We start from the raw sequence: 22,687 nt of genomic DNA on the forward strand, positions 1-22,687 counted from the left end.
CATTCTCTAAGTGAATTTTTTTTATATGTATGTATATATATATATATATATATATATATATCATTGATAAAACCTTAAGATATTATTAGTTTAATAGTTTAATAAAAGATTAAATAGTTAATTTATTAAATTGATGATATTTTAAGGTGTCATAATATTGATATGTCAACAGAAAAGGCATTTGCAACATGCTACGTGAACTTTTGTAAAAAACATAGACGAAAAAGAAAAACAAAAAATTTAGAGGACAAAAGTTGAAAGGAAATTTTCAAAGGAACTAAAAATAAAAATTGATATATTTAAAGGGATTAAAAGCATATTCAATCCATTAATATATGATGATATATTAATATATGATATATTAATTCATCTATGGTGTTATTTTATTCGTTCTTATAGCTTTTTTCAATTAAAATATGATAAAATTACATTTGTGATTCTTTAAGTTTGACTTTATTTCTTGAATTGTTCTTTAATTTATGTTATATTTTGTGACCGTGTAAATTGTTTCACAACTATACTCAGATGACCATTCATCATGTCTCTAATAAGGAATCGTGAATTCAAATAGTTTGTCCTACATTGTTGTAGGTTATCTAGTTTTAGGGTTATAGGAATTTTGAAAAATTGTTGTATATAAAGAGATTGTTGTTCTAAAAATTGATTAGGGGATGAAGTTATATATCTTCACATATTGAGCTATAATAGCGATTAATTTATTCCTTAAAGTAGTCTTTCTTCTTGTTCTTTTTTACAAAATCTTAAATATTAAAATTTATCGAAGAGAGGAAATAAGACTATTTTTTGCATGAGTTTCTTTCTTTAGAAATTCTTGCTAGAGTATACATGCAAAAGTTAAATTCGGCTGCAACTTGGAAACAGTGGCGGAAAAATCAAACTAAACATGCAAAAGAATTCAAGAATATTATTACCGGTGGAACACTACAATTGCATGGTTCCAAAAGACATTAATTAAAAAAAAAAATAACAGTTCTCTGCAACTCGGATTTTTTTAATATTACCTCAAACTTTCATAAAGTTTATTTTTGGATAGGAAAAAAAATGTTTAGAAGTAACCTTTTAAACGGCAAAATGACAAATAAAAAACTAAAAATAAATTCTAGTTTAATTAATCATTTGTCAAACTTTACTATTATTTTTTAATCGTTCACCAATTCAAAAGATTAATTTATTAGATAGAAGAATATCATGATTTAAATATCACATTGAACATATATATTTAGTCAATGTTAAAATCTTAACATTGTCGTCCTTTTGTTCAAAAAAAAACATTGTCATCCCTTTATAGGCTAACATCCACAACTACTTTCACCTTATTAGCACCGACTTTGATGATCATTTTCTCTTTGGTGATCATTTTCCGATTAAAGCATTTGATTTGGTTAGCTACTTCTTGGAGTATTTAGAAGCATAGAAACAACGTGGTCTTTAACGGAGTTTTGCTGAATGCCTCCCAATTATTAGATGATGTTAAGGCTATTTTTTAGATTTGGTTTAGTGGTCGTTTTGGCCGTAATTTGTTATTATCTTTTTCTGATTAGAGTCTTGATCTTTTAACATGTATCCAAAGTCTATAATAACATGTTTTGTATTGTAAGGGTTTGAGTACCCCTTTACTCCCTTATAATATATTTTTGCTTATAAATAAAAAGTTTTTGGTAAAATATCTTAATTCATCTTATATGTAGTTTTTCTATGATTTGTCTTTCAATGTAAACATCAATTGTTAGAAACTTAAGTTCACGAGGAGAGTCCATTTAAAAATGCTACTTTATTAGGTGGGAGTCTCATTGTTTAAGTATCACATTGCGTCGGGGAAACCAGTTGTTTTCTACAACTTATACCAAGAATAAATAGTATTCAAAAATAATTTTCTACAACTTATACCAAATATGACATTATCAAGCTTCTTGGGTCAACCTCGTTAAGGCCCAGGCTCAGTTTCTTCTAGCCCAATGTCTGCGCCAAACTATCTCATCTTGGCCAAATACTATAATAATATTGGAATAAATTACTCCAGCTGTATTTTTATTAAATTTTCTGATGGAAACTATTTTAAATTAAAGTAATTAAATTGTGTTAAGAGTCTCACATCGGTTGAGAGATGGTTTAACTAAGTGTTTATATACTAGAGACAATCCTCACCTTACAAGCAGATTTTGTAAGGATGAGTTAGGTTCAATACTCATTTCTAAGATGGTATCAGAGCCTCTCTACGATCCGTTGGGCCACCTGTTATCAGGTTTCCGCTATTGGGCCACCCACCGTTTATATCCACGCACCAAGCCCAATAGTGCTGGGCGTAAGGGCAATCCTCACCTTACAAGCCGGTTTTGTAAGAATGAGTTAGGTTCAATACTCATTTCTAAGAAATTGTTGTAATGTCAAAGGTCATTTTCGAATGGACTCCCCTTAATTAAGGTAAATTGCATCTGGACAACCAGCTGTTATTTTTTATGGTTATGTCGCAATAGGGAGGTGCATGGTGACGCTCGGATACGGCCTACCCAGCCATGGAATTTCATTTTGTAATGGATGTTGCAATATATGAGAGCTGATGTGAGTAGTGTTGTCAACTAGACAAAAGGTTGAGATTGCCATTGCTTGGCAATATCCAGAGGAAGGTTGGTTGAGTTTGAATACATACGGGGCTAGTAAAGGAGATATAATAGCTGGTGTCGTGGTTCACTTAGAAATTCTGACCGTCAGTGGCTTGGTGATTTTTCTAGATATTTGATGGATCGGTGTAATGCCTACCTAGCAGAGTTATGCGGTGTTTATATGAAGGTTTTTGTCCTGCGCGTAATATTGGTGTAATAAAGCTTAAGGTGCATGTTGACTCGATTGTTGTAGTTCACACTCTTAATAGCTCGAATGGTGGGAGTGTTGCTAGGTGACGCCTTATCCAAGAGATTCGTCGATTGTTAGCTTTAGATTAGGAGATCAAGGTTTGTCATTACTACTGCGAGGCAAATGTTTGTGCAGACGAACTTGGTAACATGAGTTGTGAGCATGGTTCGGGACTTCGGTTGTATAATCATTGTCCTTCTAGATTGAGTCGTTGTTTCTAACTGATGTAATTGAGATTACTATCTCTAGAATCATTGCTGCTTAGTTTTTTCTCTTTTTTGGCTTAGGCCAAGCCTCTTTTGTAAACAAAAAATATATATTCTTAGCCCTTAAAAATATTTAAATCTAACATGCATGAATAGTGTAGAGTATAGCTTCTCATAATAGAGGAAAATATTATTTTGACTCCAAATGGCAGTAATTAATTCCAATATGCATTGTTGAAATAACACTTCTTATGTACCAACTGAAATCTTTTACAATTTATTTGAAATAAGGTAATTAATTAAAATACAAATGAGTTAAAACTAAAAATACATCCACATTCAATAGTGATTTTCCATCTTAGAGATTATTGCTCCCATGTGAAGAAACGTTCCAAATAATTAGTGATGTAATGAATGATGAACATAAAAGCAATTCCTGAAAGCAACCAACGCAATCCAAAATAAAGATCACCACTTTGTTTATAAGCAGCTAGTTCCTTACTTGAACCTTCATCCCTGCAAATCCATCCACAAATACATGCAAAAGATTAATACAATTTTCTCTCATTTGAAATCATATCAATTTTTTTTTTGTTTTGTTAAACATTGAAAGCAAATATTCTTCTATTGGCTAGTCCCTCGAGTATAAGTATAACAATTGTGTAATTTTTTTTGTTCCAAAGTTAATTGTGCGAATTAAAGTTTCTAGATAATCATCTTGTTACAATCGGGTCCTTTGGTCACTATCTAGGCCGTCCGTTTTTTAATGTCAGTGGCCTACGTGACACATGTGTTCGTCACATTGGTCATGAAGGCCTAATTCGCGTAATTAGTCCTTAAGAAAAAAATTGCATAATGTCACAATCATGTTATTTGAGAAGAAAAGTGTAATTAAGTCATTTTTCTTTTTCATAAATTACTTGCCTTGGTGTTTGCTTAGGTTTAATTTTGGATGGTATTGCAGCTATTGCTAAGTGGTTTTGAGGTGCTTCAGCTTTTGATTGAGCTTCATTGTGAGTAGATTGTGCTTTTGCTTCTGCTTTTTTGGATGGAGTTGTTGATATCGCTTGAGGTTCCTGAGGTATCTCACTAGGGATTGGTACCTTTCTTGCCTGTAATGCAATTAAATTTTCCAATAACTTTCCAAAGAACATCATATTTATAAAAGTCGTATTTAAAAAAATATAAATTTATAAAAGTCGTATTTAAAAAAATATAAATATATATAACAAATGAAAAAACATCATATTAATTTACAAACTTACCAAGTTCCTAAATTGAAGATTATAAAACATTTGGATGTATCTTTCCTTTGCTAACATTTGTTCTTTGTTCAATTTTCTCCAAAACCCATAAATTGATCCCATATTCAACACTTTGTTTGCATATATCTTCCATGTATAGCTACAAACAAAACACAAGAAATAAAGATAAGAAATCCAACCATAAATATTGTATCTCTTAGGTCTATGAATGTAATGTTTCGGAGGATTGATTTTGCCAAGAAACTCAACCATGAATACTGTTGAGTTACACTTTTGAGATTACTCATCTGATCTTTTATTTTTTTTGGTACAATCATCTTATCCTTTTTAATCATCACTTTTGTAAATAAAAAATAAAAATTGTTTTTATTTATATGTCATATTCGATGTTTATGACGACGTTAACTATTTTTTTTTATTTTCTTAATTATTTATTGCAGAAAGATAAATAATTAAAATTGTTATAGGAAAAAGATAAATCGTCTTGGACACACCAAAAATATCCATTTTAAGGTTGTTTAGTAGTACTAATAAATTAATTTTTTTTAGCAAAGTACTAATAAAATTAACAACCTTAAAATGACAACTAAAAAGGAACGGAGAGAGAGTATAATTTACCGTTCATTGATTCTTTGAAGACCAGCTTTAGAGATTATGTTCCAATAATCAGAATTAATCTTGCACTTTTCAAAAAATTCTGAAATCTTGTTGATTGATTCATCTCCATTATGAGGATCAATATGAAAACCAGAAACACCATCAACTATAATTTCAGCTGGACCACCTTGATTTGTTGCAAAAGTTGGTAATCCACAGTTCATTGCTTCAATCACTGTTAGACCAAAAGCTTCATACAATGCTGGTTGAACAAATGCTCCTTTTGTATCCGCGATGCATCGGTAAAGCTCTCCGTTGCGATATCGATCGGTTTGTGCAGCAATCCATCTAAACTGACCATGAAGTTTGTGTTCTTTAATCAAGAAATGCATTTTCTTGATTTCTTCTGTTTCTTCTCTATCTTTGGATTTTGAAGGATCGAAGAATCCTCCGACAATCACAAGATTTACCAAACTTCTAAGTCTATTGTTCCTTGCGTACCACTCGACTAGGCCGCTAATGTTTTTCACTTTGTCAAGCCTTGCCATTGAGAAAATTATTGGTTTTTTCTTGTCTTCCAAAAATCCACTGTTTCGAAACACATTGTAGTTTCAATAAGGACATTATTACAATGACATTTTTTTCGGATAGTCGAAATGTTAGTATACTAGTATTGTGAATCCATGTAAAAAATTCGACAAAAAAATATACGTATTATGATTTATAATTTGTTGTGTTTAGTTATTGAACAACAACGATGTTTAATAGTAAATCACAGTACCATATTAGACATACATCATCACGGTTGAGTATCAACTATTAAGTACCTTGTTTATAAAAAGCTAAACCTAGCACCAAAACATATCAATAGTGTTTAAGAAAGCAATGTGTCCCCGACTCTGTAAAACATTCTTAAATAGGTCCCTATTTAACAGAGTCAGGGACCTTTCTGAAATATTCATAAAGTCAGTGATCTATTTGAGAGTGTCTTGCAGAGTCAGGGACTGATTTGGTGGTTTACTCGAATCCATAATATCTTTATCATCCGTTATGTTAATATTTTCTCCTTTACTAGGGTTTGAAGTCCGATCGACCCTGATTGTTTAACTCCTTCATATTCTCATTTACTATAACATACAAAAGTGAATGATAAGAAAAGACTAGGAAAAATTAAACTCACATGTGTTCTTCATTTTCACTTTTACTATAAAGTAATTCTTCAATGGCAGGTTGAAAAGTGGTCAATCTTCGGTTTTTCTCGGTGAAAGGAAAATACACAGATTGATCAGCTCCTGGAGCAGCAATGTTGAACTTTGGATCAAACACATTGATGCCAGAGACTACGCGACAAAGTCCCGGCATGGTGAATGCAGTGTGAGTTTCATATTGTCCTGGTCTATCCTTGCTGATGATACAAAAGTTACAAAACAATGAAAAGTGTTATACATTTCATGATAATATTATATTATATAAGAATTTATGTATAATTCAATAGAAAAAAGATTAACCTTCCAGCAATTTCTTGGTATGTACTAGTTATGATGAAATCAGCAGAATTCATTGAGATTATATCAGCTGTGAATTGACTTGAAAAGTGATACTTTTCATCAAAACTATTCCATTTAGCATCTGAATCTTCATATTTTGTCTTCTCCAAAGCATGAGCAATGGTTGCCTTCAATAATTATAGATACAAGTTTTAGTTTAAAAGTGCTAATAGGAAAAGAATGTACTACATGTAGTTATGTTTGCATTGACTTATTTGAGTTTATCTACTGGCATAAGCACTTGTGAGACTGTTTGGGCTGAGCTTATGAAAACAGCTTATGACATGTTCGTAAGTTATTTTCAGCATGTTTCCATAACTTCTCCAAAATAGTTTATGAAACCATCTTATAGCTTATATGAAAGTTGTTTGACTTTATTTTATCTTTTGTTACGTACTGAAATATCTTATACATCAGCACTTATATGATGTTGACACTTAATTAAGTTGTTTATCCATACACGAGCTAAGTCTAAATCAACCTGACCTGAGTTACGCCAAGTTTAGAAGCCATTAAGGATGACACCAAGTTTCCATCAGTATAATTTCCAATAATGAGGTTAGGTTTACCATCCATAAGTTCAAGAATCTTGATTGTAGAATCCTGCTTATGATGAAAATACATGATCATAAAAAGGATCATAACAGCATAACCAAATTATCAAATATGGAAGAGAGGAGAACAAAATCGAGATATGATTGAATGCACGTGCCTGAGCAAATCTTTCTAAATAAGGATAGATATCGAATCGCGACACCCATTGAGATAAAATTCCCTTCTCTGTATAGAAAGGGACTCTTAGAATGTGAGAGTGCTTAGTGTTGATGATAGGTTCAAGTTCTTGGTTACATGTTGTCCCTTTTGCATTTGGTATTAGACGTGTAACCTGTGCATAGAATACGTTAGCGTAATAAAAAAATCAAACACGTTAGTATCCGTCTGCACGCTAGTGAAACTTAAGAGCAAAGACATTATATAGAGAGGAAACAAAAATAAAAGGAAAATGAAAAAGAATGATGACTTATACTTTTTTGAAACTTTGTTAGTATAACAATTTGTAAATTTTGTATTAGCATACCACAAGAATTTGAGGCTTTGCATTTAGGCCTTGCAACTTAATCTTTTGGAGTAACTCTTCCTCTAATGCTCTTACTTGATCAAGAATATATACGACCTGTTGTTAGTTCCAACAAAGGAAAAGATTATTCAATTTTTCAATAGTGGACTAGTACTTGAAAACCGGTTCAAAATATCAAACACGGACTTTAAGAAGTAGAAGTTTACGGCCTTCTTCGTCCTCATGACCGAGACTCTAACCCAATTGGTAGCGGTTTGACAAAAAAAAATGTTTTGCATCGTACTATTTGTTTTCTTTTTCAAACTAACACCGATGAGGTCAGTGTCTCTTAGTCTTAGATGTTAAAACAAGACGGACCGTAAACTTCTACTTTTAAAAAGCTGCATCAGTCATCATTGGAATTTTGAATAGTTTTTAAGTACTACTGGACTACGGTACACCATAAAATTTCAGTAGTAGTTAATAAAATAAAATGGTATTTAGGAATCACTTAGTTTTGATTATCTAGTAATTTTCATGAATTAAATGATTGAAAAGGAGGGGTTAAAAAACCTGGCCTCCAGTGTCTGGCAATCCTAGAACATCAGCTTGTCCAAAATATCCATGAATAGAGAAAATAACAATGTTGAACATGTTTGGAAGCCTGCTGAAAAGTGATTCCAACTTAATTGGATCTCCTGCTTCTAGTACCTCAGATAGCATTTTCATTGTCTCTTTAACCCTTCCTGCAGTGTTTCCCCACCCTTTATCAAATCCCCATTCTCTCAACCTGCTCACAGAAAAAAGAAAAAAAATTATATATTAATAGTTTTGACACTTCAGATTAAAATGTGTCCGGTGTCCAACACGTGCTAGTGTTACGTTACAATGCCTGTCTGACACCGACACTGACACATGTGGTTACATTACAATCTTATGATTAGTGGACGTCTTGGTCTTTTTTTTTTAACTCGGTATCCGGCCCCAAGAGCGACTAATCCGATGGGACCAGTTTCACCGCCCACTTGCGATGACCACATTTAAAGCCAGAGTTTTTTTTTTTTGTTTTGCTCTGTATGGAAGTGTACGTCTTAGTCTATGTATTAGTGCTTCATAATAATAATGTTAATGAATGATTATTTTTAAAATAATTTTGAACTTAAATCAAATACTATACTATAGGAAATTTTCAAATGAAATACATTGATCTAAAGATAAAAGAGTTAGATATTGACCTGTTTTCAAAATTTTGGTATGGTGTATCTTTGTGGTGAGCAGATACATAAGCTTCTGCTATTTTAAGTGCTTTCTGAAGCTTTGGTATTGTATTCAAAGTGTCTTTGATCATAAGATTCTGCAATATAGTAAAAACAATATACAATTTTTATTTTCAAAATTCACTGTTAATTGTTTTTTCATTTGTAAACATTTCAATACTTGATACACTTGTGACTATATTTACCTCTCCTTGATGATTAAGGCTTAATAAGTAATCAAGTAATGGATTTTCACAGTGTGAACTTTCAGTCAACCTTGAGGTCAAGATTCTTGTAGTAAAGTCAAGTCCATTTCCAATAGAAGATGAAAGTGCCATATGAGGTGTGGTGAAATCAATAGCCCCAAAATCTATCTCCAAAGCATTTTCATCACTTGCCCTGAAAATTTAGTCATGTTCACCACTTATAAAAAAATGGAAAAGTGAATATTATTATTAATTAAAATAGCACTAATAGTCATTTTACAACTGTCTTTAGGACTGTTTATGGTTCGGTTCAGGAAGGAAATCGAACTGAACAGCTAGAATAGTTTGTTAATTAAGATTGAATCTAACCATTAATGGTGCATCGGTCAATGATTTTGAACCGAACTCAAACTAGCTTTTATAAAAATAAATTAATTCTTTGTGAACCGTACTCTGCCAACTTATAACTATTAGTTGGTAAATAGTAATATTGAAAGAGGAGAAAAATGAACCAAATCTATTATTGTGACAGTTTTTTTTTAAAAAATAAAATAGTCAAATGAAACCGTGAAACCAATTGTGGCCGATAGTTCACAAAATGAACTGAATCGAATTGGTTCAGTTTATTAACTATCAGCCACAGTCGACCTTTTTGAGTGTAGTGAGATATTAAGGTGAAATTTTTATAACTAAGCTAACACCGTCTTATAGACCAAAAACAATTATGCAAATGAGTTTAAGGAATGAAACTTACCATTTTTCATCAAATACCAATTCCTTGTATTTCAAGTAATCTGAAGCCTCAATACCATCTACTTGCAAATCATCTGCATTCACTTTAACATATTCCCAAAATCCAGGATTAGGCCTCACAGCAAAAACAACATATGGTGGAACAATAGCTGCCTCTTGAGTGCAACTTAGTATGTATCCCAATAATCCCTCCAAAAGCTTTTTCCTCTCATTTTTATCTTGAATTGTTTTCTCCACTTCTTCCATTATATGATTTAGTCTCACTAACCTCTTCCCATTTGCAACCAACCTGTTTCATTTTTTTTTTCTCTCATGAAGTTAAACAAGGTAGTGAAAAGAGGTAAAATGTTGAACACAAAAATAATATGAAGTTCTATACAACATGTAGTACACAAAATCATCCGGTTTCAATCGATTGAATCGAGAACTGTCCAGTTCACCGGTTAGTTTGACTATGGTAACATTAATGCAGTCTTGTTGAACGAGAGTTGAACCGTATCACTACGGTTAGTTTTAACAATTTTTATTTTATACATTTTTTTATTTTAATTTTTAAATATTTTTCTTTTTTAATTATTTATTTGTTAACTGGTTCAATCGTGATTGATCTGACTCAACTAATTAAATCATGATTAGAAAGTCTCATTGGTTCAATCTTCAATTCGATTTTTAAAACGTTGATCTCAACTATCATATATTAACAAATCTTTGAGGTCTTAAGTTTGATTCTTTCTGATGCCAATTTAGGTGGGCTAGTAAGCCTACTCCTATCATAATAACGATATTTAAGTAAAAAAATAAAATATTTCACTTAGATAATTAGTGTAAATTATAAAATCAATAGACTGTGTGAATAACCTTAAACGACATATAATATGAGACAGAGGGAGTACCCGGCAAAACATTTCTTCATATGGAAGCGGCTTTTCTTCAAGGCATCAGGCATGCTATCAGCAATTGAATCAGATCTTTTCAAGGCAGAACTTGAAGTAGAAGCCATTAATTTGAGGTACAATTTCAAATTTCAATAAGCCAATAACTTAGAAACAAGAAACAAATTAATATAGAAAGAACAGTTGTGGTTTTTTATGTTGTTAGGATAGATATTTATATTGGATTTTGGTTTGGATATTATTTGCATGAAAGGAAAACTTAAAGCAAGAAAAGAATGTGTGAGATTTGATGATTGGAGGGAATGCAAATATTGCACTTTTGTGTTATTTGTTTTAAAAGTGTAGGCAAAGAATGTTTAAAGGATATATGAAGTTGTTCTATGAGGTAACATTTTTGTTCTTTTCTTTATTCCATCTCAAATCCACACGTTGTTATATTTTCTAACATGCATATATTATATCATATGAGTATTATATAGTGTAAACTATTTATAATATAGATCTTGAAATTAAATTTTGAGCTCTTTTCTTTTACATAGGAACTTTCTATAATATTTTAAACATACCGTATCATTTTAAAAATACATGTCAAAAATTGCGTGCATAAGTTAAATGGGGTTCTCGAGACACTAGTCAAACATATTATTAAATAATTTCTTGAAACTTATGCATCCAGTATCTTAAAAATACGAAAAGTTACTATTCTATCATTAATTTTGTCATTGATTTCGATTTTTTATATACTTAACAAGTGTCCTGGAGATAATGTTTAGCATGACCCTAAATTTTATAGGACTAAGAAAATCATAAAAATGAAGTGAGAAGAAACTTAGAAGATCCTCATTTTATATATGCAACATTTCTTTTTTTTTCTTTTTTTTTTGTCAAAAAATAGTCTAGTGTCTAGAGGCACAACTTAAGTGTGCATAATAAGAGATCTCAAATTTGAAATGAAACCGGTGACCAACTGAATTTACGAGACATATGTCTATCTCTTTTATGTATTACAAATAAAAACAATTAGTGATCAAAAAGTAATTAAATTGACAGCTTTGAATATGTCCTTTTAAATGTAAAAAATTGGAAATTAAATGATGAGAAAAAGATTATATAAAATGATACTATTGGTTCATTTAACAACCATCATTGAAGGGATTTGATTTTTCTCTGTTAATTTATAACACCGCAAAAAAAAAAGGGAGATTTGATTATTTTTTCTATTTATCCCTTGAGTTTAGAAGGCTGAACTCTTACCACTTAACTGCTAACATTGGTCGTTTTTAAAGAAAATAAATAACCAAGGATTATTTTATTTTTTACACAAAAATAACCATTAATTTAGACTATGCAATAATAAATTGTTGTCCCTGTGAGCTTAGCTAAGTTGATAGGGACATCGCATTATTATATGCATGAGTCGGAGTTCGAATCCCGGACACTCCACTTATTCACCTTTAAAGGTGGAATTTCTAGCCCACTAGGCTACTTGACAAAAAAAAAAAATAAATTGTTGTGATTTGTTGTTGCCAATAAATAAGTTAAATTCTCTTTTATTTTATTTTTACAATCACAAACTCAAATCATTTCAATAATCAAAATAGTTTCAATACAAGTAGGTAGCGTCTCTAAATAATAACGACCGGACCAAGAAATGACTGGAAAACGGCTGAACAACCATGATGAGCAGTTAATGCTCATCATTTCGGTGGTCGGACGTTACAGTATGCGAAGATACTCTGGCCGTTGACTAGGGTTTGCTTCTGTGGGCTGTCTCCAAGTTGGGCTCTGCTAGACGGTCCAAGAGGAGATTTTCTTCAGCTATTACTAATACATAAAAAAACTTCACGTTAGAATTAAAAGACAATACATAATGAATATTACTAATGAATTTATTTAAATTCTCTTCTTAAAATATAGTACAGTAGTAAGTTAAAAATCTATTAATGATTTTGTGTTTTAGTCTCTTTTTAAATGGTGTACTTGCATAGAATAACTTAGTAAATTTGGTGTATGAAAGGGAGATCATTGTACACTTCAAACACATGATTGAACACAATGATAGCTTTTAGGATGGACCATCACAAAATGAGTTCATCTTGTAGAAATAGGAAAATAATGGATGACAGCAATAAGTTTACCACTTTTATATATGACAACGAAACCCTTTTGATACTTTATATGAGATGATTTACTCAATCTTACCCCACAATGTACTTGCTTGTTTTGTTTTTTACAAAATAGGAAGCAAGAACGTTATTGACCAAACAAAAAGAAAGCAAGAACCCTGAAAAAGGAATTCACATCCCAGTTAGATTAGCACCTCGGTCCTCAGATCAATCCATCTAGCATGCTCCTAAAATATTATTAAACAAATAAATAAAAAAGTTGCAACTTAAGAGACTACTAGTCTAGGTCAAAACTCAAGGAAAAAAAAAAACTAAACAAATGCCTCATTAAAAAAAATTATTATCCAGGATTAAACAAAGTTGAGAAAAATATTGAAGTATGATTACAATAATTAACAAAACATATATTCAGGTAAACCTGGATTAATATCTCTATTTCTCATGTCCTTAGTTTTATAAAGTTACAATGTGGCTTCATCAACAAAACAATTAAGTTTAGTTAATTAAGATTAGTTCATTTCTATAATTTCAATAGGTCATGAAACTAAAACTCTCATTCTTCATATGATTACACTTTTGATTCTTTCTTTTTTCGATTGAAAGTTGAAAAGAAAGCAAACCTTGATGCTCTTGGAAGATGGTGGAAGGTAAATCTTTACAAAAAGGGAGGGTTAAAAAGGGAAAAGAATTCAATAGATTCTTTTTGTTTAAAAAATTCTAATGAAGCCAACCAGCATAATTCATCACTAATACATGTTTCAATTTTCATTTATTTTTTTATGTCATAAAATAATCCAAGGATTTTGTTTACTTTTTCAGACTTATAACTCAATCTAAAAGCATTTCAAATTGGATAGTTCCCAAAGGAAGAGGAGGAAAATAACACTATGATAATTTGTTTTGCAAGAGAAGAAAAAAACAGTTAACTAGATGAAGAACCCCGTTGGTCAGAAAAATGTCATAGTATCTTGGGAGAACAACCCGACAGCAATGACAATAAAAGTGCCATCCAACAATAACTAGAAGTTGGGCACCCAATGACAATGATGTTTGAGTAAACCTGACAATAAAAACAGATGATAATAAATGACATTCAGTAAATGATACTACTGGATGGAGCACCATACAATGACATTGATAGTAACATTACCATCAAAATTAAAATCCAAACATACTTGTTAATAAATTCAAACATTGTTTCAAATTCAACAGTAATCCAAACAAACTTAATTCAAAACACTTCATAATTCAAAGCATAATTCAATTCAAAACATTTCATAATTCAAAGCATAACCAAATTCTTCAGCCAACTTCAAGCATCCTCAGCAATAGAACATAACCCTCTTGACATTCTCTTTCAATGCAGGCAGAGGTCTCACGGCAGCATTAGCTCCAGGTGCGCGAGTACTACGTCCTGCTGCAGCTCCCATCCCACCACGAGACACAGCACCACTAGTCATAGACCCACTGTCTGAAGTCTCAGGTTCCATATAGAACCTCGCGCGAAAAGCAGCTAAATGAGCATAATATGCAGGAGGCACTGCAATTATAACAAAACAAATTGTTAACTGAACATAGCATGAATAACCATGAATCTGTTGGTTTTTGCCTTGAAAGAAAACTTACCGATCGAGACAGACCTGGTGCATCGAGCATATCTGCAGAAAATAACAGAAAAACCACATTTAATGTGTTTAAAAATGAAAAATTGTTATGTTTAACGGCATAATAAGCAAACAAAACAGTACATACAACTGTTAATATTTTAAAAATTGGTAGGTTGAAGGCAAGATAAACAAGCAAAACAGTATACAACTGTTAATATGATTTTAAAATGAAAAGTTGTCAAGTTTGATGCATGGTAAACAAAACAAAACAGTTTACAAACTGTTAATATGATTTTAAAATGAAAATTGTAAACTGTTAACATGTTTCAAAAATGAAAAACTGTTAAGCTTGAAGGCATGGTAAATAAGCAAAACAGATATGTTGTGAAGTTTCAAGGAATCAGAAACAATCAAAACATGATATATAACAAGGGCTAGAAAGGACAAAGGAAATTACACAAAATTACTATTTTTTTACTTACGTGTAGCACAAGTTGTTGGTTAGACTTTGCAAAGCATCAGCAGTGAAATTATTCTCATCCCATAGGACATGGTAATGAGCTGGACGGCTAGTACCCTGAAAATCAATTTGACATAAGAATACAATAATAACCCAACTTTTACTATACCAACAAAAGAAACAAGAGTTTACCTGAATACCAGCATGACTGCAAAGGTAGAAGTCAAACTCAGTGGGATGACAAATCTTAGAATCCACAACTGTGCCTGCAAAATTTCAAGGAAGAGTACTTAACCAGCAGTATTATGAATAAATTTTTTACAACCGCATTCACAATATAAAAAGAATAAATACCAGGTAATATGTTGCCACTACGATCAACAGAACTTTTGTCGTGGTGGTTACTGGCAAAGAGCCTAGTATGGTGACGTTTCTGGACCACCACAAAAGTCACAGGAGGCTGATAATTGGGTTCAAGAGATGCACAAGCCTAGTAGAGAGTAGCAGGTGGGATGAAAAAGTTAGCCAAATAAATAAATTATTAATTGAAATTGTTGAAACAACCACACAGAACAGTATCTGCAGAGCTAATAGTTATATAGTATGTTCTGTTTAAAATCATTGAAATAACCAAGTAAAACAGTTATGCAGAGCTAATAGTTCTAATGTTCACTATTTTATTTTTAAAAAAAAAAAACAATTGGAAGCATGTTCCAGTATTCAATATAACTCGATTAGAATATCACTGAGTACATGTTGGGTCACATGGAAGATGCCTATACCTACATTGATCTTTTGCACCTCTACGCCAAATTTAAACACACATTAAGTATCACTTTACATTAGTTATACTAACATAATCAAGCAATATCTTAGGCCCTAATCACTACTTATGTTTACCATAGCATGCCTATATTCGCTATGATAACTCATGTCTCTACTAACTAATAATACAGACAGCACAATAAGAATAAATTGAATTTGGTGAAACAACAAAGCATAACTTACCTTCCGGATTGCATCAAGCTCAAACAACAGGACTTGGTAAAACTGTCCCTCGCTCACTCCATCTCTACAGCAAGTAATACATTAGAGTTTAGAAATTATCTTAACAACAAACTCAAGTGAACAGACAAAAAAACATAACACTACCTGTAAAATATGATGCGCTGGGGCTTTTGTCCAGTAGCTCTACGGAATGATATAAGAAGCTCCCTGGAAAACAATTAATTAATTAATATATTAAATGAAAATAAAAAACTAGAAAACCAAGACTAATAAATTTTGGGACAACAAGTGATCCATGTGTATTAATATGCCCACATGGTGGAGTTAAAGAAATTACTTGATCATTCCACCAGTCAATGTTCCTCTGGCTGGATCTTGCCATTGTTTAAAGAGGTCTTGGATGAGCTCTTGCCGATGAGCTTGGGCACAAACTAGACCAGCATACTTGGTAACTTCAGGCCAATCTTGAGAAGCAACAACCTATAATATCAAAGAGCATTATTTTAAATAGAGAAAAAATATAAATATTCAACCTTGAGTTTCATCAAATTAAAAACAAGTCGAGTATAAAAACATACAGCTGCTATTGAGGGACTAGAATCCTCTCCAGGGTGTGGATGAGTAACATCAGCTCCAAAAATAATGGTAGGCCTGTCACTGACTAGTGGAATGCGTCGTGAAAGTGCATCAATAAGCACGGTATTCCTACCTCCAACCTTAACATTGATTTTCAATGCCACATTTGCAAGGTACTGCTTGCTCATCTTAAATACATGTTTTGTTAAACAACACTGGGAAACAACCCCCAGGTCAGTCTCACATATACGTTTCAGATCACCTGCATGTCAAATTATAACATGTTAAAGCCACTTGCTATCAGCTGGCTTGGTTACAGAGGAGAGCTAAAAGTACAAGTTAAAGAATCTTTTACCATAGAGAGAGCCATTATTATCTGGCAAAATGACAATGAGCAAGTCAAGCTCCCTTCCCTGCAGCTTGTTCTTCGCATCATGATAACGCGTTTTCAGAACCTTTTCTACTTGGTCAGGACGAGCACTAAGCGGAGGAACTACTGGCTCTGGATTAAATGCCTAATTGCATGTGACAAAGATAAAGTTCTGTTATTTGTACACAAAAATAAGTTTCAGTGAAGATGGCACCCAGGGAAACATATACATACCATGCCAGATACATAACACATATGGGCAAGTTCAGAGCAAAAGCCCCGTGCAACACTGTCTTGCACATTCCTAGAGAAGTTAACACAGAACCAGTTGTTGACTGTTCCTCCATTGACCATTTTCTGAAATAATTAGACAGCAAATTAATTTTCAAATTTATTTAAGTGGAAAGAAAAACAGAAGCATACAGGTGGTTCCATCTATTCTGGCACAGCAGATCAAGAAAATACAATTTACTCCTTTGAGAAAGAAAAACAAAACAAATTACTTTGTTCATCATATTCCACTGGCCAACTTGGGGTAGACAATCCTTCTCTTTACCGGTATCATGATATTTGAGCTGTTATGGAAACCATGACGAAAATTCTCAGAAAAAGAAAAAAGTAGAAAAGGTCATGTAAATAATGATGGTTATTGTCTTATATACCCAAGGTGGCGGAAGGATGCGAGCTTCAACTTGTGCAAGTTTATCACTGATTTTGATTCCAAACTCTTTAGCATAAGGATCATCGTGGTATGCATTGTGGTGTACTGTCTGAACATTTCAAAAAAGTGCATTAAATTAGGCACAGAATAACAGCAATTACTTAACATTCAATCCAAAACAAAAACTGACTATGAACCATGCCAACTCTAAATAAACATTCAACATCATTAAAGAACCAATAAATAAGTAAATAAATAATATACATAATCGTTTTTTTTATGCAACATAATATATAACCTATAAAACTGCAAGGTGGAGTTAAATATTTATATTGCCAATAAATAAGTAAATAAATAATATATAATCTATAAAACTGCAAGGTGGAGTTAAATATTTATATTGCCAATGTGAATGAATATATGCATAGGTGTGATGCTAAGACAACATTCTGCTGACCTGCATGATATCACGTTCCCTATCAAGGGGTCGCTGACAGGTGACTTTTAGTAGAGCAGTAATCTGCCTCTCGTTGAGACGCTTTGAATACCTTTGGCCCTCCACAATCTTGCATACCTGCAACCCACACATACTATTACCATAGGCAGGCATGACAAAACACAGTATACCTAAAGGAGACAATTTATGAGGTCAATTACCTCCATTGGAAGGTAGTTTGGTCTCTGTGTATTGCCCACTTGCAAACAAGGCCATTGAGTATGTTGAATGGAAAAACCATATGTCTCATAGAAATACTCAACAACAGACTTCATAGTTCCCCTCTCGTCCACGGGGAATCTAAAAATCATTGAAAAATCAGAAAAAAGTCAGTAAAAATAGAATTCATATGCTGCTGCATGTGAAAAATATATATCATTACTCACGTCAACTCTCTGGTAGCTTGTGAAGTCAGACCAGAGATACGATACTTCCTCCTCATGTTACCACGATGAGTAACTTCAACTTTGATGCCACGAAGTGCTTTTTTAATCTGTCATTAGAAGTGAAAATAAATTTTCAATTTGGGACTTAGAACAATAATCATTCTCATTTTTTAGGAGCAATGCTGCAGAGCAAAACATCTCAGAGAGATCTACTAAACAAAACTTAATTAATGTTTTGATGCATTCAACTGCATAATAACTTGGGATACAGCAACAATAAAATCAAAGAAACTTGCATACTATGTCACAGCACTATTATGTTAACAATTTAATCATGTTTACCGACATTGAAGAGTTTCAAAATGACAGCAGATAAATTTTACAATGTCACATTAACAAATCTAACCTTTACTCTATCAGCATCAGACAGAGGCCGGGCCGAAACATCCCTATTCAGCAACTGAGTAACAAACTCAATCACAGGCAATGGCTCAATAAAAGCCGTCGAAGACATGTCTGCAAAATAAAAAATTAAGTTAGTCAGCAATTGATTTGGCAGAAAGCAAAACAAATGGATAGAGAATCGAGGGAAAAAAGGTACAATTTATATAAGCTACCACAATGATGTTACGCACCAATGTTCAATGACAGACCCATTTGGGTGGGTCGGATGCTTTGATAGAAACCACGCCAACTTTCCAATCCCTCACCAAGAGGCTGCCTTCTACCCAGATCAGGTGAATAAAACGACCTTCCCACTGGACAATACCTACACCAACAAAAGCACGGTTAGAAGCAGACACAATCTGGATGAACAAAAATGTATTCAACACAAAAAAAAAATGCTAAATCAAGAACCTTGAAGTAGGAAGCTCGCGGAGAACAATGTCAAGAACTTGCAGAGCTTCCTGGGGTGCATCAGTTTGCCTTCCCTCTAAGAAGAGCCCCAGGTGGTGGAGGTCTGCACGTGCAGCCAATTTTATCACAACTTTGAACTCCCTATCCCGCCTGTAGTTTCAATTAATCAATTATAATTAAATATAAATAAATAAACAAGCAAATAAGGATGCAGTTTAACATGGAGAAACAGGTTGTAATAAACATAAACAGACCTTTGGGATCCTGATCCATCATCCTCATCCACAAGGGTGATTCTAAAGTCCTTAGAGATAAAAGGGAGTGGCCCTGCAGTATAGAGGCTCTTGCGGCCATCATAAGCAGGAAGTCTCTTTCCTAAGTGAGAATCACGATACAACCTCACAAGCTGCTCCATAACAGCCCGGTTGACACCTCTGGACGTCACTTCTGGGGTAATTGTCACCTAAGCAAACAAGAAACATAAAAACAATTAGTGCTACATGAAAGGACAATCAATTACTACAAATTGTTAAAAGTGGAACTTACATCATACTGATGTAGATCTTTCTTCGGCAACTCAGCAATGAAATGGTTTGCCTTAACAATACATCTTTTACCAGTGCTCCCTTTTCCAGGTCGAAGGGGAAACCTCAATGATGATTTACTTGCAGGAGGAGGAGGAGCAGGAGTCTCTTCAGAATGAATTGTCATCTGTCCCAGTTCCTCTCCCACTTCTGACACTTCAGGTGGCTGAGAAGAACTTGCCTCAGATTGGGGTGCAGGTGGAGGAGACACCACAACTTGATATGGTGCAGATGGAACTGAGGTTGCTTGGTGCAGCTCGGGGACTGGTTGCCTCGGTGGGCCGCCATATGAAGTAACTACGTCATGGCCACCAGAAGCACCCACACCACCACTGTATACACCACGGCCACCACCATATCCACGGCCTCCTTGCTGAGAAGGCCCTCCCCTGCCTCTGCCTTGATACTCAGGCGGGCCACCATACTGCTGTTGTGGCTGTGGAGGTCCTCCCCTTCCCCTTCCTTGATACTCAGGAGGCCCACCATACTGCTGTTGAGGAATCCCACGCCCACCGCGACCACCACCATAACCACCACGTCCACCTCCATAATCCCCACGTCCACCCTGGGGAGCCCAGCCTCGACCTCCTTGAGGTCCTCCCCCTCCTTGGGGTCCTGCACCTCCAGTTACAGCAGCTTGTTGTTGAGGAGGCGCACTCCTCTGTTGACCATCAGAGGATTCAGCACCACCAGGTCCATCAGTTCTCTTCTTCCTAACCATGTTGAAATCTGTAAACACACAGACTGCATTACTATATGATTCATAATCCATGAACAAAAATCAAACACTATAAACATTGTCATGTTAACATATCAAAAAGCAAATAAAAAATACCCAAAACCAACATCATAAAGTTAAATCGATTTGTACATGAACTGCATATATCATCATAAAGTAAAGATAATAGATGATCTGCCTATGAGCAAGCACATACAAACAATACAAACTAACAACAGCATGATCAACATACAGATGAGTCACAAAGAAAACACTTAGCAACAATCACTAATCAACATACATATGAGTCACTAAGAAAACAATTAGCAACCATCACTAATCAAAATACAGAATACAGATGAGTCACAAAGAAAACACTTAGCAACAATCACTAATCAACATACATATGAGTCACTAAGAAAACAATTAGCAACCATCACTAATCAAAATACAGAATACAGATGAGTCACAAAGAAAACACTTAGCAACAATCACTAATCAACATACATATGAGTCACTAAGAAAACAATTAGCAACCATCACTAATCAAAATACAGAATACAGATGAGTCACAAAGAAAACACTTAGCAACCATCACTAATTAACATATATATAACAACAACTTACCAAACTAAAATAGTTAGATATTCATGATTCCTAACTCAAACTATAACTTACAATATAAATATAAATAAATATAAATCATCCTTTAAAAAAAACTAAATAAAATATAAAATCTATAAAAATGGAAGTTCAACAAAATAAGAGGTTAAACGTTTAAAACTACAAACAAATATTAAACAATGAATAGTATAGTAGATACCAATTTTCTCAAACTAAAAAAAGGGTTAAAAAATCAGAAACATATAAAAAGCTAAATGAACATAAGAAAAAAAATCGATACAAAAAATACGAAAGTCAAAAGCGAAAAAAACACATGAATCTTCATATGCATTGCAACAGAAACTAAACAAAAAAAAAACCGTCAATAATTTAAAAAAAAAAACTCTAAAATCCAACTAAAACAAAAACCAACCCTAAAAAATAAACAGATAAAACCAATAACCCTAAAATCGAAAACAAACAGCATGAAAACCCTAAATACACATAAAATACACAAAATAAAGAGCAAAATCATCAAAACAAAAAATAACCAGATCAGAGTGAGAATCACAAATAAGTACTGGATCTAGACAAATACAAACAGAGAATGAAAACTTATGCAAAACAAAGCAAATATTCATCGCAAACACAACAACACAAAAATCGGAAGCAGAAAATAAAACCCTAGAAGCAAAAAAATAAGAAAATCGGAAAATGATTTATGTTATACCTGAAGAGAAATCGAAGAAAAAAAACGAAAACGGTGTTTAGATTTTGAGAGACAGAAGAAAAATAGAGTAAAGTAGAAAAGAGAGTAGAGAATGAAGCTTTCTCTCACTAGAAATAGAGGAGAAAGTTTTTAGAGAGAGATTGAGAGAGAGAGAATGAAAAGTGGAGCGTTGTGGAGGAAAAGAAGCACAATTTGCTAAGAATGGTGCAAGTTATAAAGATGTAGTGGGTCCTTCAAATTGACCATTATGTCCCTATCGTCACTATTATTTACCGATATATTATAATTCTTACCCTTCTCCTACGCACCTTCTCCTCTAAGTAAACTACTTTTTTATAGTACTATTAATTAATTAATATAAAAAATAATAATAATTGACTAATAATATAAATTAATTAATAATAAATAATAATATATATTAATATTAATAATACTCCTTATCAAAAAAAAAATTAATGCTCTAATTCATAATATAATATCTAACCAAAAAATATAATAAAATAATAACTTTTCCTATATAAAAAAAATTAACAACTTTTCAAATTCTGCGTCAAAAAAATAAATAAATAACTTTTCGAATTCATTAAAAGATAGATGAATTTGAATTATGATATAGTCTAGATACATCATTTTTTTAATGAATCTGAAAAGTAAATCATGAATTTTGTTTTATTTTAAAGACTAAACGAAGTTATGATTATCTATATGTCAATAATCTATTACTAATATATTAAAAGCGATTACCACCAAAGTTCCTAAATTATTCTTATTGTTTTTAACAACGTTGCAAGTTTTATATCTTTAATTGTAATTTTACTAAAAAAAAAAAAAATATATATATATATAGAAAAAA

At 32.8% G+C, this 22,687-nt stretch overlaps 2 protein-coding genes across 3 annotated transcripts; both read right to left on the bottom strand.

The window, feature by feature from the left end:
- Positions 1-3,292: 3,292 nt before the first annotated feature.
- On the bottom strand, positions 3,293-10,992 carry LOC123910155 (sucrose synthase 5-like). The gene is made up of 14 exons (XM_045961211.1): positions 10,652-10,992; positions 9,760-10,047; positions 9,006-9,198; positions 8,779-8,897; positions 8,117-8,333; positions 7,565-7,660; positions 7,199-7,372; positions 6,973-7,089; positions 6,448-6,614; positions 6,120-6,344; positions 4,961-5,527; positions 4,343-4,481; positions 4,002-4,189; positions 3,293-3,593 (listed from the first exon to the last, which is right to left on the bottom strand). Exons 1-14 carry the CDS (start codon positions 10,756-10,758, stop codon positions 3,443-3,445), a joined length of 2,748 nt encoding a protein of 915 aa, XP_045817167.1. The 5' UTR covers positions 10,759-10,992; the 3' UTR covers positions 3,293-3,442.
- Positions 10,993-13,893: 2,901 nt separating this feature from the next.
- LOC123910156 (protein argonaute 1) lies at positions 13,894-22,050 on the bottom strand. Of its 2 annotated transcripts, XM_045961214.1 has the most exons (22): positions 21,835-22,050; positions 19,746-20,512; positions 19,454-19,662; positions 19,200-19,349; positions 18,977-19,110; positions 18,748-18,857; positions 18,342-18,448; positions 18,117-18,255; positions 17,917-18,033; positions 17,461-17,568; positions 17,302-17,373; positions 17,033-17,155; positions 16,784-16,943; positions 16,431-16,690; positions 16,190-16,332; positions 15,997-16,059; positions 15,853-15,916; positions 15,199-15,334; positions 15,037-15,110; positions 14,867-14,961; positions 14,404-14,435; positions 13,894-14,317 (listed from the first exon to the last, which is right to left on the bottom strand). In XM_045961214.1, the coding sequence occupies exons 2-22, from the start codon at positions 20,502-20,504 to the stop codon at positions 14,100-14,102; spliced, it is 3,273 nt and encodes a 1,090-aa protein (XP_045817170.1). In that variant the 5' UTR covers positions 20,505-20,512; positions 21,835-22,050; the 3' UTR covers positions 13,894-14,099. The 2 variants fall into 2 exon arrangements, with proteins under 2 accessions (XP_045817170.1, XP_045817169.1); XM_045961213.1 differs by having other exon boundaries at positions 14,867-15,110; positions 21,835-22,022.
- Positions 22,051-22,687: the final 637 nt, after the last annotated feature.

Source organism: Trifolium pratense, linkage group LG2 (assembly GCF_020283565.1).
Source record: "Trifolium pratense cultivar HEN17-A07 linkage group LG2, ARS_RC_1.1, whole genome shotgun sequence".
NCBI classification, from domain to species: Eukaryota; Viridiplantae; Streptophyta; class Magnoliopsida; order Fabales; family Fabaceae; genus Trifolium; species Trifolium pratense.

Bases quoted from the DNA above. Each gene is read 5' to 3' on its own strand.
- LOC123910156 (XM_045961213.1), bottom strand. From the start codon at position 20,504: ATGGTTAGGAAGAAGAGAACTGATGGACCTGGTGGTGCTGAATCCTCT. The intron at 16,060-16,189 runs GTAATTTCTTTA...ATTGTTTTCCAG, and splicing joins TTGACTGGTGGAATGATCAA to GGAGCTTCTTATATCATTCC. The intron at 15,335-15,852 runs GTAAGTTATGCT...ACTCTCTACTAG, and splicing joins AGCTTGATGCAATCCGGAAG to GCTTGTGCATCTCTTGAACC.
- LOC123910155 (XM_045961211.1), bottom strand. From the start codon at position 10,758: ATGGCTTCTACTTCAAGTTCTGCCTTGAAAAGATCTGATTCAATTGCT. The intron at 5,528-6,119 runs GTGAGTTTAATT...GTTTCGAAACAG, and splicing joins AGTGAAAATGAAGAACACAT to TGGATTTTTGGAAGACAAGA. The intron at 4,190-4,342 runs GTAAGTTTGTAA...ATTGCATTACAG, and splicing joins ATCTTCAATTTAGGAACTTG to GCAAGAAAGGTACCAATCCC.